Below are 19039 nucleotides of genomic sequence, written 5' to 3'. Positions count from 1 at the left end.
CTCTCCGAGGGACTATGGATGCCACGCTGCAGTCCTTTGTCTATTAATAGACACAAGGGATGGTGATTGGGGCAATGATGATCGCGTGTAAAATTGGGCCCTCCCCCCTGGATGTCCCGTCAATGTCACAAGTGTGAACCATGACCCAGGAACTTGACTGCCACAAGGCTCATGTCGAGTTTTGTGGCTTGATTTACACATAAAATACCATCATGTACACGTTACTTTACATTATTGTGTTCAATGCAACCCTGATATGTGAACTGCTCTGTTGTAGATGTAAACTAGTTGCAGCACAGTGTAAATGACATATTGAAGTCATGCCAAAATCATTTAGTTGTTCCAAAGACTAAGCAATTACAGGACATTTGGAAACCATGTGCACTCTCAGTAAGGCCATTAGCTCGAAGTCTCTCACAGGTTCCCACAGCCTTATCCAGTTTCTCTGTCCCTGCCAGCTATGCCGTGGTCCGGTGGGGGCTGACATGCATAAACAGGGACAGGAGCAACTGATCTTCAAGGTATGCCAGCCGACACTCCTGGGATATCTGGTGTACAGCACTGCGGAAGACCTTAACCTACAATCATAACAATGTTAGAGTCTCAGTCTTCTCTCATCCTTATGCCTTTTATACATGTATGCCACATGTCTGCGGACTAAAGATATTGAAAGGCAGTGGTATTCAAAACCAGTCAACCCCATATTATCCCAATACATTTACTGCAATATAGGATGTTCTCACTTAAAGCACCGCAGATGCTGATATAGTAAAATGGTAACCCTTGAATTTCACATAAACACCATTCCTGTCTAAGGGCCCCCTAATCTCTTTAGATCCATACGGCAATGGTGCACCTGTGGCCAGTGATAAAATAAAATAATGCTTCGTACGTCCACTTAACCCCATTTGAACACTATGTCTATTGCCTAAATATATTGGTTATTATATTAATGAGAAAAAAGTTCTACCAATTCAAATTAAATTCATATTTGTTAAAGATATTACTAAGAAATGATTTGTTAGAATAGTAAAAACGAGCCTACAGCATTTGTTTGAAAATGAAAAAGAAAAAGATGAATAAAGTCACACACAGTTGCCTATTCTTAAATTCGGGTGAGCTGTTGGGGCAGATGGGCACCTTCATGACACACCGCGTAAATAACAATCGGACATCTATAGAATAATGCAAGGGTTTGAATGAAGAAATGAAATGAACGCGTGCTAACGCTGACGCCGCTGCCCATCAGAGGATGTGCGCACTGTCTTTACGCACGCAGTGCGCTTGGAGAGCTTTCGACTACGCACCGTTTGGATCGCTGTCACTGGTTTGTGGGGTGCCTCTTAGCCCATTGAGGCTTCTACTTTGGACTAACTTAAACACGCCTAATTCCCCTCTTATTTTCCCCACTCTACCTTTCCCTGTGAAGAAACGGCTCGGCGTTACGTCAGAAAGTGCAGGGCAAGCAAGACGCTCTCATAGGAGCTATTTGCAGGCTTTACTGCCAAACCCGGCTTTGGGGCTGCTCACTGCTCTCTGCAGCCAATGCAATATACAAGCCCAATTCATTTCAAACTGCAGCAGTATGTGGTAAGTCACTTATTTATTCATACTCTGTGATTTGACGGCTGAAGCTTTTGGTTATTTCTCACAGCCTTTTTCACATGACAGGTCACTGGCACTATTGCGCAAAAAAACCCAAAAGTTTAAGCGGTATAAAGATAAAGTGTAGGCTGTTTTACCCTACATAGCCTCACAATGAAAAACATCATGGCATGATGATGATGAAGCAACACATGTCTACAGATTTTTTTTAGTGTTTTGTGATTCTTTGCTGATCTCAAAGTCAACATGCCCCACGCTCGAAATAGGAACCCCAGCCCCATCCCAGAGGTAACATGGGACACGGGATTGAAAGAGATGAACGAGACTTGGAAAGGAGCGATTGCCTGCCTTGGGGTGGCCGTCTTCTTTGTGATGACCATAGGGATCATATATTGGCAAGTGGTGGACCTGCCCAACAAGAACTGGATTCTCCGGGGGACTTTTAGCGGACTCATCTGGGAGCGGAGGACCCACTCACTGGTCATTCAAACGCTGACCGAGGACACCACATATGTAGAGATTGACGTGGCCAACGTTGAGAATCCGGATGTAGAGGTTCCGTTCGTGAGGAATCTTTGCTGGCTCAATAAGACAGAGTTCTGCTACACATGGGACTCTGTGGCCGAGGTGAAGATCTCACTGGAAGTCGACGAGGAGACTGAGAGCGAGTGCTACAGCATGAGCTGGACGCCGGTGCACTGCCATGTGCAGTTAAAGGTAAGAATGAAATTGGTCTTTTACTGATGAAAAGCCCATTAAGATTCAAGAGGAAGCAAGACGCAGCATGCACTGAACATTTCCACACAAAAGCGTGCGCCCTGATTAGTTTTCAATGAACATAGAACAATAGGCCTATAGTGTCGAAGTTATATTTACTCTAGTCTAGTTGTTTTATGCTTGAGATGTGCAACAGGCTTCTTGTGGCTGTTGAACACTTTTCAGGATTGTTTTCCATGGATTATGGTTCTATTCAGCACAGTACGTAATGTTCTTTCCCCAGGCCTATTACCAAAGTTATTGAGGTGTTTGGAGGTTAATCTGTGCCTACTGGAACATTCCTTAATTGCCCTAACACCTTGTCACGCGTTGCTCACATCTATGCAGAGGTGCAGAAAATATTTAAACTTTGCCTCCTTTATCAAGCTCTTACCAACCTTCTGTTGCCAAATGGGTTGAATGATTATTGTCCGTAATAAACTGTGCACATAGTGCACAGTAACCTTGTATTTCATAATTAAATTGTAGAATGCAGTATTGTGTGCATGTAAGATTTTATGTTTGGGTGAAATAGACCAATTAACCTTTAAACAAATGCATCCTCGTTTTAATTGTACCATATTATAAGATTGTTTTAATGTATATAAATAGCTTTTGTTTTTGTTTTTTAATAGAAACACAAAAGGATTAATAGGAATAATGTAACTAGTCAGGCATAGTTGTCCTATTTGGTCCAAAGCCTCACAAATGTGTCAATTTTCTAATTTAGTTTGAATGTCAAACTAAATTAGTCAGTCCAGTCCTTAATTGTCCGCTGGGTTTGTGTCACCCAGTTCTTAGTGATAGCCTTTTTAATTTCAGCCAGAACAATGTTCCAAGGTATCCATCCATTGTATCCATGGCTGGAACTTTGAGGCCCACACACATAGTTCTGAAATCAGGATGGTCACGTAAAGGCAGCCTGTAGCACTATGTTGATCTCAGTTCAATATTTCTGAGCAACAGGACAGTCCTACAAAATATAATAATGGTGAGCCTCCTGGCAACCACAGTTTCTTCACCACGTAGCATTTCCTTGTGAATAATGCAGCATATTGACAACGTGATACATTTTTCCAACAAAATTCCCTCCAATGTGATTTTGTGGTTCTCCATTGAAATGTACATATATAGTATACACATATAGACTTTCCCACACCTTGTTCGTCAATAGAATTATATAGATGTTTTTATGAGTAAAATTCCTACTGTAACTGTTTTAAACGATTGGTGTGATTTGCATAGGACTGCTTCTCCATGGCCAATATATCGTGGTACGGTGGAGCCACTGTGAAGGGGAAGACGTGGCCCATCAATGACCAGAATGCAACAATGCAGCCTTTTATTGTGAGTGATTTGAGGAACAATCCATCTGGCTTTGGATCTGTCCTTGAACGCTACTTTCTGGGATCATCAGGTATGATAATATGCGGGAAATAATGCTTTTGTGTGACCAAAATATATGTGACTGGTGATACCAGTGTTGTAGTTTTTTTTATATATATATATATATATATATATATATATATATATATATATATATATATACAAAGTATTGCAAGTATCACAATGAATGAACTTTGTATTAAAATGTTTGAAAACTTCTCACTCAGTATCGATATGTTAGAGTGCAACAAGCCAACTGTTTTTCCGCTATGGATGCAGGTTGGGAGAGCACCATGACAGGAGAAATCTGACCCTATGGGAGCTACACTGTGGCGTAAATGCTGGGGTGTGAGGGAAGCCCTGTGGACACTGGTGTTTTCTTATCCTCTTATCCCCGATCCCTCCCGAGCCTGTTTGTCTGTAATTTAGAGTACAAAAAATTGCCTCTAAAGTGTTAACTTTACCAAACCATGGCTCCACAAATAGCGTGCAATCCAGTCTGTGTTATGCCGGTTTATTAATATGGAGATTAGAGTACAAAGGAAAGCCAGCCACCTTTAGCATCTTAAATTAGCTCTTAGCACTGGATAATTGCCTTTTGTTTCTATTAAAAAGTGCTGGTTAGTTGTGGGCGTCAGGGTCAGTAATATCTCATGCAGTTATGTGTGGAGGGATTTTATGCTGTGGATGGGTCGCCACAGGATCTGAATAGTAAATGTGAGTGATTGGGAAACAGATCCTAACTGGTCTGTCTGTGGTTCTGTGTGGGAATTAGTACTCCACTGATGAGGAGACATTGGCCTTGGTAAGGTGTTAATAATAATAAACATTTATAGTGATATTGATAGTATTTCACTGCTCTGTATTTTGATGGATTAGTCACCATACATGGCGTGTATAGGCAGAGCTCACAGTTCTAGTCCAGTCCATCTTCTGTTCAGCAGTGCTGTGCTCACATGTTCACATATTGTCATGTGTATACTATAGGTGCACACTGCACACTGAGGAACTTATGTAGCACTGGTCAGCTGCAGTTTATAGTCACATGACTTAAATTTAATTCCACCATGTATCACTAATTATCAGGAGCCTGTAATGTTTATGTTTAGCTTTGCACTGAAAAATACATTATGGGATGTCGCCCCCAGAGGCCAACAGTTTGAACGTTGCCAAGTAACCATTTACAGCCACATATTGTGCATAGCAGACTGATGCTCAGCAATGGTGACAATGTTGATTGGAGCCTAAATGATATTTACCATGATCTGTTTGTTTCACGTTTACAGTCCCTGCCTTTACTTCTGGGAGAGCGGATTAAACATTAAATGTATTTATGTAGTTGAGTTTGTGATGGGGTTTATCCCTAAATTATGTTTTAAATGGCTTACTTGAATGGCTAAGTTTTATTTTTTTATCTATTATAATTTTCATATTTAGTACAAAGAAATTAGATAGATTTGGATTTATTTTGGAGTGTGCCCAAGGAAAGGAAATAGTGTTTACTTATCATTAAGTACCAGTTCATTGTTGATAGAATGTTTGTGACTCCCTCCTGTCCCCTTCCCGATAGACAACAACAGCAGCAACAACAACAACAACCACAACAACGTACAATATACAAATCAAGCACAAATGAAGGAGTATAAATAAGGCTGTCGTGACCTGTGCTGTGACATTTGAGTGTAAAGCCAACTGCTGGAACTTGTCAGTGCTCCAGCTGTCTTCATCCATACAGAAATCAGGTACTAAGAACAGATAGAGTATATGACAGAGTATCACCAAGGCAAGTAAAGCTGTAGTAAGTTCAACACATGTTTTATTTGTCGACTGATTGTTTTATTTGGATTATAAGGATTTATGAATTAGCTGGAGTCTTGGCAGTGACTGTTTTTAGTCAGGTCTTTAGTTAACTAACATATCTACAATTTCTTTCCCCAGTTATTTTTCTCTAATTTGACTGCATATTTGATTACAATACATGGTTTGCTCAAGTCATCATGACAGCGCAGTGGAGCTTGATAACCAGTAAAGACAATCTCTTATTTAAATCTGTTTATCATTCCCTAACAATAGATTATTTAAATTTACCTTGACATTTAGGGCAGAATAACATTTAAAAAAACACCTCTGTGGCATCAAAAAACATATATACTCTGAGTAATGAAAATAAAAAAAGAAAGTACATTCTCTTTTGTTTGCAATTATTTTATTCCTGGTTGGTTTAAGACAACATACAAAGTGACAAACAAATTATGAATACACTTAATTGAATGTATAAGCATAATAAGTATTATTATTGTTGTAAGTCTCGGATCATGTTAAATTCAACAAAGTTCTTCAAGGGTATTCAAGGTAGTTCTTCAGTATTGCAAACCGTGTATTATTCAAGTACTAGTACCTTGCCCTGGTGACAACAAATAACTCAATTGCACAGAATCCTGTCACAATAGCTATGCTCTTTTACTGAACATGAAAAAGCACGGACCAGGGAAAGACAAGCTCCACTCGTCTTTACAAATAAGGACACATGGAGCTTTGTTTGTTTTTACAACCGGCTACAGTCATAAGTTATACTATTATCAATATTACCGTACATTAATTCTGTTGGACTACAATGAACTCGTGCAGTAAAACATATTTCACATTGCTCACTGTTATTATTTTCATTTGAAGTTCCACTCATGCAGACTCATTCTTTCCATTTAAGAAAAAAATTATGTTTTATTGCCCGTTTGTTTTTGAATTCTTAAAGAGAAGCGGCCAAGCACACCAGAACGATCACGATAAGAAGTTATATCGTGGCCATACATGAGATGGAACAGATAATAAGCTTATCTGTTTTAATAGGTTGTAACAATATTTAAATTTCACGGTCATTATTTTATGATATGCAAAATTGTGAGGAGGCTAAAATGCTACTTATTCTCTGTTTAATTAAAGGTACACTTTTCTGGTGGAGGGTTGTATCCATAGAGATGTTTTTTCTACCTGGATTTTCCACTGTGTGCTAATAATTATCATGTTATCATTAGCCACAGTCGAATGTGTGATTGTCATGGTACTTTTGAGCAAGAAAAACAATTAAAAAATGCCATACTGTCTAGAGCCGCAGCTAACATTTATTTTAATAGTTTACTGGACAGCAATTATTTTTTCTTTATTTAAAAATGACAAAAATGACGAAAAATCTATATATTCTTCTTTCATGTGGTTTTCAACGTAACCTGTTTTCCTGGTAGTCTGTTTAGGGTCCAGATAACAATGAACAATTATTACGTTATATTATTATAGTAAACGATTGTTTTAGTACTCGATTAGTCATGATTTCTCCAATTGTTTGTTGTAGCCCCAATACTGTGGATCCTTTGAGAAGAAAAGCATCTCCTTTGAGAGAGGCGAGTGAACCTTTAAGTAACAAAAGCCTGATTAATACAATAATCCAAACGTCATTGTCCTGGCAGTGAAATATATAAATAATATGTTCGCACACTATGGTACCTGAAAATAGTAGATGGAAGTTCAGAAAAGGGATGGCAATGTTGACAAAAATGAATAACATAATAACGATGTCTATAAACTTGTTTATAAAACTGTAAACTAGTTCAGGTTCAATTATCAGACTAAAGTGAAATGTTTGTAAAATGAATCACAAAAGTTCAGAAATATTATCTTACCGTATTTTCCGTAAGTCGCACCTTTTTTTTACAATTTTGGCCGGGGTGCGACTTATACATATATTTATACTTATAAACTTGTACTTATACTCCGGAGCTACTTATAAGTGATATTATTTGTTATTTTCACACTTGCAACAGCATTTCATACTCCAGTGTATTCTCTATTTTGCATTTTTTGGCTGGTGCGACTTACTTGCAAAAATACGGTACAGTATATGTTTTTTTGAAAGTTTACAACATAACTTTTAATTTTTAATCAGCATTTTTGTAGCATTTTTTACTATAAACAATGCACTTGATATTCGGATTTCTTCAAAACAACATTCCCGATATTATCTGAATTGAAATAAATTGCCCACCTCTAGTTCAGAGTATTAGAGGTTAAAAAGTCCAAACCCTCACACACCCAATTACTAATGACAGAAGTGTTCTTTTTTATTCAGTTTTTGCAAGATAATGGGTCTTCTGCTCTGTGTACAGGTCAAACAGGCCAAAACATAGGCTTACTCAACAGGTCAGTGCAAGGTCTTCAAGCAGCTGCCGCATCCTCTCAACAAGCGAGAGGTGAAACCTTTGGAGTATGACTCACTTAGCCAAGAGGAGCTTTGTAAAGAGCGTGTTGTCATCTTCCGTATGAAGTTGCTACTGTACAAAAACCATCGCATATGCCATTTTCCACACTCCATTTCCCTCTTTCTCCTCCTCGCACTGGAAACAACAGTAAAAAGCGTTATGGATTCTTAAATTGCCAGGAAAAATACATGACGTGCTCTGTGACGGGACACTTGTAAAGCTCATTCAGAACAAACCGAGCTGCATTGGAAACATTAAAATTGATTTATGGTTCGAATTAAGCAGTGAGAGTTAGCGTTTCATTTCTGGGGATTGGAAATTTACAACTGTGTCAGACCCCGGTTTTGCGGCCATCAATATTTTTGAGGTTGGGCATAGGAAGTAAGTTTCCATTGTTAAGGAAATACACTCGCACAGCACAGCGCTCAGACTGAATGGTGCGTTTTAAAGGCCAATGCGTTCACTGGCGTCTTAAATGAAGCCACCTCCGTAGCCCCTCGGAAGGGACATGGGGTCACCGCCGCTTCCCCCCTGGAACACAGAGGAAGTGCAGATACTTTATACTGCCATAAGTCTGTCACTGTTTTCCTCCCGAGCCAGTACTTCCAATGAACCAAATTGCGGTCATTGGTTACGTACATTTCTGGCGTGATTTGCCTGGCTGTTATCAATCAGATTGGACCAATAAACGTCACAGAAGGTGAGAGCGGCTGTACGGTTCAGCCAGGCGTTGAACTCTTCATTTGGGAGCCGAGTGGAAAATATTCTGGAGAAGCTTGAAGTGCTTAAGGAATTGTTCTAAAAATAGGGTCCCCTTTAGTTTCCCCTTAAACTCCAGATACCCCAGATTGGCTTTGCATAGTCTCCAACCTGTTTGACTACATGGAAACCCATTTTCTTTCTTGCTTTTTGGTTTTATTCTTGCTAAACGACATACGGTTGATTTGATGCTGCATTTAAAGTTATTGTTGTAGATTTGCACGAGAACAACAGCAGATCTGCTTTATCGTTTAAATCAGATCAGGAACTTGACAGAATGCTATTTTGATATGTTTTTATAAGTGTTAGTCAGCTTGTTGGTTTGTAATTAATTGCAATCATTGTAGGTAAAACAGAAACTTTGGTATTTTATAAGAATTGACAAACATTTTTTGATTATTTTTTGGAAAAGAGTTGATTTTGGTTTTAATATTTTAGAACTAGAAGTACATTTTTCATTACAGCATTGCGAGCTGTTGTAAAACTCTGCCACAATTGATTTTTGTTGTTTATATTTGTTTGATATTTTTGTATGTGTTAAAAGTGCATTGTGTAACTTTTCTGGTGGAGCGTGAACACCACCGCAATGTGTTTCTTTCAGTCTTAAGACCCACTTTTGATCTCAGGCGTTTGATTAACACGTTGTGTGGTCCAATTGTATTTTTATTTAACAGGATTAAATAGAACGTTATTTTGTATTGTATGTATTGTGTAACAGTTTTTGAAATGTGCTTTATAAGTAAAGTGGATCTTATTGTATCAGTAGAGAGGTCATTACTTTGCCTGGAATGTTCCACAGTGTAGCATTAAAGTATCATTACGTGTTTTTTATTGCTCAAAAACACCTAAAAAAAACAGGCATTCTTACTGTGAGCGGGGACGCCTCTCCAGAGATCTCACCTGTAACTCCGCTTTTCTCCATATAGATACGTTTAATACCATACTGTGGAACATTCCAGGCAACTCAATAACATCCCCATGAAGATAAACAGGTGGGGCACTCCCCACAAGAAGAGTTACCCAGTGCACCTTTAATATATTTTATAGTGTTGTGCACTGGTTTTGACACAGGGATAGTCATGCTTCCTTGAGTCCTGCAGCGTCACTGACCATAAAGATTAAATATATGAGTGCAGAGCTACACTTTCCGACGCGTGTGCACTTTGACTGTTTGCAGCCAGCTGCACGTCATTCTCCGAGACTCTCCGGTGTCTGGTATACTCAACCCTATTTCCACGCTCTGCATTTCACCCCCACCATCCCCTTAAAATATACCATTTGCTTCTTTTTGCTCTCCTTACATTGCCACAGTGTGAACCAAATCACAGAGCTACTATGAGGCCCTTGCTTTTATATGAACAATCCCTATAATGCTTTTACTTTGAGTGTGAAGCCTAAGAAGAGTAATGAAGGATCCTTAAATAACACCACTTTGTTTTCTAATGCATTTGCTGTCATATATCTACACATTATTCTTAAAACATGTAAACGTTCCTATTATGACACACTCATATAAATTATTTTGATTGGTTTTGGGAAGAGAAGCATTACATTTTTATTTTTTTATTTGAGAAATCAGCACATGAATGGTTGAGTATGTTGGCTGATTGTATCTCCATGCTCAACATATACAGGTCCTGTCCTTGTGAATGCATCTCTGAGTTTAGTGGTGAGTGGTGACCCAATACCTAGCGTGAGGAAGCTGACGTGTTACCAGTATCTCTTTGACATTATCCATTGCGAATTCTCAAGCAGCAAGGACTTTCACTAAGCTTTAAGCAGTATTTAAAGGAAACGATTAAACTGATTATAAAAGGGTGCATGGGTGTCCTGTCCGCTCCTGGTTCTGCCTTGTACAAGCTCATTGAAACCAGAGTGGGTGAAGACCAAAGTGTGCCAAGATCTCAGAGTCTAAGACAGGTCTACCAGCCCTGAGAAAAAAGTCTGTTCTGTTCATTGATTAGATCCAAATCCCAGATTGTATAAAACTTGAGCAACACTCTGTGGTCAGAGTCTGGTGTTGTGGTCACCTGAGAGGAAAGTGTACAGTAAGAGGGAGGTGGGGTTTGGGTGGCCTAGAAGTGACCGGGACAGAGTTTAAGAGTAACTCAAGCCGGACAAGCATTTCTTCACAGGGCATCTGTGAACACAATTCACTGCTTCTAATAATCTTATAGTTTCACAAATGAGAGGTGATGTGAACAGTATTGTAAACTATATAAGAGAAGAGAAGAGTTGAATAAAGCAATCCTGTTGGATGTTCAGAGTACCATAGGGATATGTCCTGGTATAAACTCTTCCAACTTGATGCAGCTGTATCTGATGGCAAACACATCTCAGGCAGAGCACTATTAGCTGACACAGCCTTCAGTGCACACTCATGTCTCAGTATCTCTATGTCATACCAGTGGAATCTGGCTCCTTTACTGTACATGACCAGTCCAAGGCCTACATGTCTCTGTTTGACGCTGTTTTGTTCAACATAATATTGAGTGTTTTCATTGTGTTCGTGGCACAGGTGTTGCCTTGTTGGTGTCTCCTGAGATTCCCATACAGCTGGGCCTGGACAGTGGGGAACAGATCTGCCTGCAGTCCATGCCAAGTATGGAGCGTCTGCCTCTCCAGTACACCGTGTGTGTGGGCCACAACGTGAAGGCAGCTCATCTTGAGGCAATGCAACAACTGTCCCTTCACAGCAGGGAGCTGCCCAACATGAAAACCATGCGGTCAGTTTCATTAGAAAGAGCAATACAAAGCAAAAGTTAACAACACTGGGACTCATTCTGTTTTATGCAAATTTAGTCTCACCTCCAACCACTGAGATACATGGAAGGAAATTTATAGTACAATTTAATACAGGAAATTAAATCAAACTGTCTTCTCTCATTTCAATATGTGAGGGTAATTAAATATTTGTGCAACCCCCACCGTTGCACGATGGCAGAGCGATTAGCGTTCTTGCCTCCCAAAATGGGATCGTGGGTTTGATTCCTGGGCCAGACAAACATCACATGATCTCTCATGTCCTCCATGTGTTACCCGCGTGTCCGGCGTCAAAGACGTGCATTGACAAAACAGACAAAATTGTTAACTCTAAATTGGCCCTAGTGAGTGAATGGTTGTCTGTCTCTGTGTTAACCCTGCAACAAGCTGTGCACCCCACCTAAGGCCCAAAGCCACTGGGAAAGACTCCAGTCAAACAAAATGAACAAATCTATTGTTTTCATTTATCTATTGTGTATCTTGATCGATCAAACTTTATTTATAGAGCCCCTTACAACACTTAAGGAGACCAAAGTTATTTTCAATCAATATAAAATCAAAACAATATAAATAGCATAAAACCATACAACAATACATTCTACAATAAAACATACTGAACTAAAAAAAGTGTTGCTGCAACGCTGAGTGTTAAAAGTCTGTTGTCTCTAGGCTGCCATTTTGGAAGCTGCTGACTACTGTAGACTCAGGGCCGAAGGTGGAGAGGGAGCTAAGGATCTTCTCCAACCGTCTGAAGAGGCACCAGCTGGGGGAGGGCGTCATCAGCCTCAATGAACATTCCACCACCCTCCTCTATGATATGGTGAGCACCACAGACTCGGACTCATCAGGTCAATCGGCCAACAAATAAAGAAAAACAAACTCACAATTAAATAGGTTTGAGTCAATTGTGATAACAGCATAACATCTGTCGAGGCTAGGACAAGGACAATGGTGGTCACACTATCACTTTTTTAACAGAGGGCTCTAAACCAAGCGTTCCAAGTCATGTCTTGTGAAGTTAACATAGACTGTAATATTCAACGGCAAAATCAGAATAAAGCTGGGTTATTTTTCCCTTAATGAGATCACTAAAATCACTAAAAGCTCTGACTTTCCATTTTACTGTAGTTATGATAATCATTATAATAACATTATTAATCAAATGGGTTTCATTGATGTTTTGAAGTATTGGATCATGTGTTCTGATAATTATGTGAAAATTGCATGTGGATTTACAATGACATAACCAGCTTATCTGTACATTTCCCCACCAGTGCCTGACCTCCAGAGGTCAGACCTTGTGTTCTTAAGAGGTCTTGTTCCTCTGTTGTGGAATCTGAAATCTCATTTGGACTCCACTGTGAGGATTATTATATTTTGACAAAAGGTTCTAACAGGGTTCTTTCTGCAGCTTGTGCCACAGAAGGTGTGTTGTATTAGACCTGATGTAGCGTATACATTTTAATTGTATTATATATGTAAAATTGTATTCTGTGTATTTGCAGGACCATGACTACCTCAACAGCAGGAGAAGGGGGATGTCTAAGCGACTGACCAGGGACTTCCCACTTGTCAAGCTTCTTAACATTTCCATCACCCTGTCCCCTTTCCTGGGCGTGGACTCCACGCAATTCCACACTTCCCTCATCGATGGTACTGAAACTTACTGGCTCAGCGTACCCTCAAATCGTCAAGGACAAATGGTGAGTTGGCAGTGCACAATAATTGCTGATGAACTTTGCATTTCAGCATGCTGGTACATATTGTACCTGTACAATTCATGTTGATGTAATGAAAGAAAAAATAATACAGATACAGCTTTTCCTCTAGTGAACATTTTCCACTTCAAGTTCATGTGTTAGCCTCTAGTTTCACCGGTGCAGAAGGGCAGCATATGCACACGCTGTAGACCTATAAACCTTTTTACTCAGGTTCACCTCAGCAATGACATGAGAGAGCTCTAAAAACATAAAAGGCTTGAGAACTCTGAAAGTAAATCTTAAGTCTACTGAGATGGGAAACTGGTTAAGTTGCTTAGTAGGTCTAATATTTGGATTAGAAGGGAACGTCACTCCTGTAATATTTTTGTTCTTCAGGTCCCCATATTAAGTCAGTGGCAAGGGAAGTTCTGTGTTAAGCTGAACCTCACTAACCCAGCAGCCGTCAGCTGGTTCCTGGACAGAGTGGGCTCTCTTCAGGCTCTTCTGGGGATGGAGTACATCCTGCTGGAAGGGGCCGAGGAGAGCACGTTGGAGGAGCAGGCCCTGCAGCCAGAGTCTCTTTCTGGTGACGGATACATCAGCCTGCTGGCTGACCTGGCATCTAGAATAGAAAACACCATTGTGACAGCAGGAACACAGTAAGCTGGAATAACATCATTGCTTATTTTAATGGTAAACCATTTATTTCAGTGTACTTTGGGCTGTCTGATGTCTGATAGGTCGAGCCACAAGCCTCTGTTTGTCAGGATGACCCCGCTGCAGTCAGACTGGAGCGCTATGGGGCTGAAGGGCATCATTCCCTCCTTACTGCACCACACTCTAATGGGATACAACTTCCTCATTCCTGATGCAGTAGGTAATACTACAGCCAATTAAGATTAATCAGTTGAAAAAATCACAAAAATAATATTTTAGATTTACAAGTCTGTTCACAGTATATTCAGAGTTGGAACATAACAACTTACTTTACTTTGCATTGAATATGATATATATTGATCACTTTTATTGACAGTGCAACATGTTGTGTGTGTTTTTGTGTGAGCAGGCGGCACTTTGTCTGAAGACCTGGTCACAGATGAAGAGTTGTTCATCCGATGGCTGGAAATCGTAGCCTTTCTCCCAGTGATCAGCTTCCACACCCCGCCGTGGGTCTGCGGGGAGGACCGGGTACACCTCAGCACACAACACCATGCACACATTAGCAGGGAGACAGGTAGTCCAAGTTTATTGACGCAGAAGCCTGTCCACAGCTCTGCAGGTGAGTGATAAAACCTCTCTCCACGTCACTGAGCTGTTTGCACAGAGATATGGGGTCGGCTTAGCTCCCCTCTGTCCAGGCTCAGAGAGCACTTTCCCCCCAGCAGGAACAGGCAGTAGAAAAACATCTCCCAAAGGCTACAGTAACATATGTTGACACATCAGTTGTTGTGATATAGGTTTGTCTAAAACATGAGAGTTCTATACCTCCTGTGCCTCCTCTCTCCCTCCTAACATCACCAGGGGGTTAAGAATCCATCTGTTCTGAATTACAGTCCTTCATGTAGATTTAAGACTCAATCTCATTCCAACTAATGCACAGAGAGCCACTTTGGCAAGAAGAATAATGAATTTGAGGACAAGTCTTGGAAAAATAGTGGCAATTAAGATTTCCGTGAGTAATTGATAATTGACAGAGGGGAGATCAAATACATTTTTTTCCCAGTGGCTTGTAGGTGGAGCAAAAACATTGGAAATGTTACTTGACAAAGACAAATGTTTTGTGGTTCGGGTCTAGAGCACCTTTATTTCCACAGTGTGTGAGACCGGACAATGAAATCACTGCACTGGAGTCTAATAGCAATAAAACCGCAAACCCACATCCAGGCCTGGATTCTCAATTATACAGGATCAACTCAAAACCAGACTTCAAGCTCATTCCTACAAAAAGTCCTTCATCCGAAGTCATGAAAAACTATTTTTTAAATAAATGTGGTCAAGTTGTTTTCGTCATGGAACACTGCAGAGAATGTGACCCTTATAGGAATGCTATTGAGTCAGTTTGGTCAGAGACAGACAGGAGAGCGTAAACGAGATAATGTTTAAAACTACTTAATGTACGTACTTCGCTCTGGACATGACACGAATGTCTTTTGCAGAGATTTTTCTTTTTGACAATTCCTTAGCTTGAGTTGCAGGACTTGGGTTATTATAGCAATTCCAAACTACTTGAGGCACTAATTATGTTCATTTATGGCTGGAGTTGTACCTGTTACTATCTTTTGTTTTCATTATACGGTGATAGTTAAAGTTAGTTTTGCTTTACATGTTTTCTCTCCCAGATCTTGAACATAACTCGTCGCTACATAGCTCGACACCAGAAGACTGTTGTCCCCCTCATAGAGAAGTACGCAGAAGAGTGGCAGCTGACGGGACATCCTATTTTCCGCCCAATGTGGTGGCTGAGCCCCAGCGATCCCTTGACATTCACCATTGATGATCAGTTCCTTATTGGTGATGAGGTGACTTCAGGACTTTGTGTTCAGGCATTTCTTCCTGCTACATCTGATATGTCCTGTACCTCAGCAGTAACACGATGTGCTGCTAATTGGCCAGAATGTCCTAATAGATGTGTGTGTGTTTGCAGGTCCTGGTAGCACCAGTGGTGGAGAGAGGCGCAGTGCACAGGGATATTTACTTACCTGATGGGGGCTTCCAGTGGCAGGACAGCCTGACGGCTCAGGTGTTCGATGGTGGGACGTTCCTACAGGATTACTCCGTGGCCTTGGAGGAAGTGGCCATTTTCTTAAGAAGAAGCTGAGTCTAATGGCTTGATATGCTGTACTGTATACAAATCCTTTTTGAATACTTGTGCTGTTCTCGGTCTGCACTTTTCCACTTAGGACCCAGTCTCAAGACTGAGACATGTAGAAACTAATTTTTTATACTTGCACTTTATAAATTCAAATAAGTTGTATTTTTTAAAAGACATTTTAATCAATTTTACCTCTGGCTGATTTTGTTTCCCAGTATTTTTTTTGCTTCTTTTGTAAGTCTGATGCATTTCTACAGACATATTTTTTTATGCTGCTGGCTCACTTGACAACAAGCCCCGTGCTTAAAATCTGAATCTTTGAACAAGACCAAATGAAGATGGACAAACAACGGCTAAATCGCTTAAAAGAAAATGAGCTCAAAGACAAATCTATACATAACACATGCCTCACCATATACCAGGCTTTTACTTGAACTTACCAGGCGATTATGGCTGATGATTTTGAATGTACCTCAAGTAACTGTTTCTTACTACTTACAGAGTCTAGCCATGACAATCTTACACCCCATAGCACTTATTCATATGTATAGAGTATAAACTTTATTTTTTAGTACTGTAGGGCCAAAATTGAAGCCCCTGACTAACAATGTAAATCCTGTGCATATTATACAGACTAGACCTAATATCAATGTATTAACCTGCTGTGGTACGGGCTGTGGTACGGGCTATAGTACGGGCTGTGGTACGGGCTGTGGTACGGGCTGTAGTACGGGCAGTGATATGGGCTGTGGTACGGGCTGTGGTACGGGCTGTGGTACGGGCTGTAGTACGGGCAGTGATATGGGCTGTGGTACGGGCTGTGGTACGGGCTGTAGTACGGGCAGTGATATGGGCTGTGGTACAGGCTGTGGTACGGGCTATAGTACGGGCAGTGATATGGGCTGTGGTACGGGCTGTGGTACGGGCTATAGTACGGGCAGTGATATGGGCTGTGGTACGGGCTGTGGTACGGGCTGTGGTACGGGCTATAGTACGGGCAGTGATATGGGCTGTGGTACGGGCTGTGGTACGGGCTGTGGTACGGGCTATAGTACGGGCTGTGGTACGGGCTATAGTACGGGCAGTGATATGGGCTGTGGTACGGGCTGTGGTACGGGCTGTGGTACGGGCTATAGTACGGGCTGTGGTACGGGCTGTAGTACGGGCAGTGATATGGGCTGTGGTACGGGCTGTGGTACGGGCTATAGTACGGGCTGTGGTACGGGCTGTAGTACGGGCAGTGATATGGGCTGTGGTACGGGCTGTGGTACGGGCTATAGTACGGGCTGTGGTACGGGCTATAGTACGGGCTGTGGTACGGGCTATAGTACGGGCAGTGATATGGGCTGTGGTACGGGCTGTGGTACGGGCTGTGGTACGGGCTATAGTACGGGCTGTGGTACGGGCTATAGTACGGGCAGTGATATGGGCTGTGGTACGGGCTGTGGTACGGGCTGTGGTACGGGCTATAGTACGGGCTGTGGTACGGGCTATAGTACGGGCAGTGATATGGGCTGTGGTACGGGCTGTGGTACGGGCTGTGGTACGGGCTATAGTACGGGCTGTGGTACGGGCTATAGTACGGGCAGTGATATGGGCTGTGGTACGGGCTGTGGTACGGGCTGTGGTACGGGCTATAGTACGGGCTGTGGTACGGGCTATAGTACGGGCAGTGATATGGGCTGTGGTACGGGCTGTGGTACGGGCTGTGGTACGGGCTATAGTACGGGCTGTGGTACGGGCTATAGTACGGGCAGTGATATGGGCTGTGGTACGGGCTGTGGTACGGGCTGTGGTACGGGCTATAGTACGGGCTGTGGTACGGGCTATAGTACGGGCAGTGATATGGGCTGTGCTACGGGCTGTGGTACGGGCTGTGGTAAGGGCTGTGGTAAGGGCTGTGGTACTGTTACGGGCCTTGGTACGGCTATAGTTGCTTACTTAGTATTAAGTGCAAATGTACTTATATAGCTGTAAAATTGTACATCATTTCTATTTTAAAACCTTTATGTACGAAAGTCAGCCCAGACTATAGCCAGAACAAAATACAGTGCAACTAGCAACTAACTTTTCATATTTTCTCTTTTAATTTAATTTAACTAACAAAGGTTTATAATATTGAAAGGAATAAATTCAAAATCATCAAGCTTTTGGATAGGACAATCTTAACCAGCACCAATAACACATAAGTATGATGCTCTTTCACCCAGCCAACATGAAGTTTACTGTGTCTTTTCACTCTCAGGTTGATGACACAAATCACTAAATGTCTTAGCATGACACCGTACAAATTGTGAACACCAACGTCTTAATCTGTCTTAGAATATACAATGTTGAATGTACATTGGAAAAACTGTGATTTTGTTTTGCTGTGGTATGTTCAGCAGAAAAAGGCTTTGTTTTATTATTCCTTGAGAAAACCCAGCTCCATATGCCTTAACGTCCCACTTCTGGACAGAGGAAGTGTCGGAATTATTGCAGTGTTAGCAATGTACTACATATTACAATGACTGTGCCATTACAAGTGTTTTTCTCTTCTGTAAATCAGAAATTAGAACAACTAAGATTCAATAAAGTTTACATTTTCTTACTTCATTTTTTAAGTAGATCTTTTGATTGTTCATGACTGGGAAAGTAAGTTGTTTACTAACTGGTATAGCCATAAACTCTGGGTATGAGCAGACAACTAATTAACTTGCTTGTAACTTAATACAAACAAGTGGTTATGTTTGTTTTCCTCTTGTTGTTTTATACCAGGGAGAAAGTTGTGGTTGTAGCACTTAGAACTGGACATGTTTCAGACGACTGTGAATGGGTCTGGTCTGGCTTTAAGTCTATTTTGTCATCTCATATGATCAAGTGTTGAACGGTTCATATGTGAGCCTGCTGACAACTATCTTCTACCTAACTCCACTTAAACCTAATAAAGTTATTTTTAACCTGGGTAAGCATGTCATGGGAGACATTCCCAGGGGAATCGCATTCACTCGTGTGCTTATACCTACGTT

The 19039-nt window shown here is 41.1% G+C and overlaps 1 protein-coding gene across 2 annotated transcripts; it reads left to right on the top strand.

The window, feature by feature from the left end:
- Positions 1-1303: 1303 nt before the first annotated feature.
- On the top strand, positions 1304-16326 carry LOC140349203 (SITS-binding protein). Of its 2 annotated transcripts, XM_072435458.1 has the most exons (11): positions 1304-1590; positions 1672-2322; positions 3607-3778; positions 11275-11482; positions 12189-12339; positions 13025-13222; positions 13616-13878; positions 13960-14096; positions 14286-14407; positions 15559-15738; positions 15864-16326. In XM_072435458.1, exons 2-11 carry the CDS (start codon positions 1852-1854, stop codon positions 16035-16037), a joined length of 2076 nt encoding a protein of 691 aa, XP_072291559.1. In that variant the 5' UTR covers positions 1304-1590; positions 1672-1851; the 3' UTR covers positions 16038-16326. The 2 variants fall into 2 exon arrangements, with proteins under 2 accessions (XP_072291559.1, XP_072291558.1); XM_072435457.1 differs by having other exon boundaries at positions 1304-2322.
- Positions 16327-19039: the final 2713 nt, after the last annotated feature.

Source organism: Eucyclogobius newberryi, unplaced genomic scaffold (genome assembly GCF_026437365.1).
Source record: "Eucyclogobius newberryi isolate DKJ021-1_F unplaced genomic scaffold, fEucNew1.0.hap1 SCAF_7, whole genome shotgun sequence".
NCBI classification, from domain to species: Eukaryota; Metazoa; Chordata; class Actinopteri; order Gobiiformes; family Gobiidae; genus Eucyclogobius; species Eucyclogobius newberryi.
Note: the sequence above shows the minus strand (reverse complement) of the source record. Positions and strands in the feature narration are given on the sequence as shown.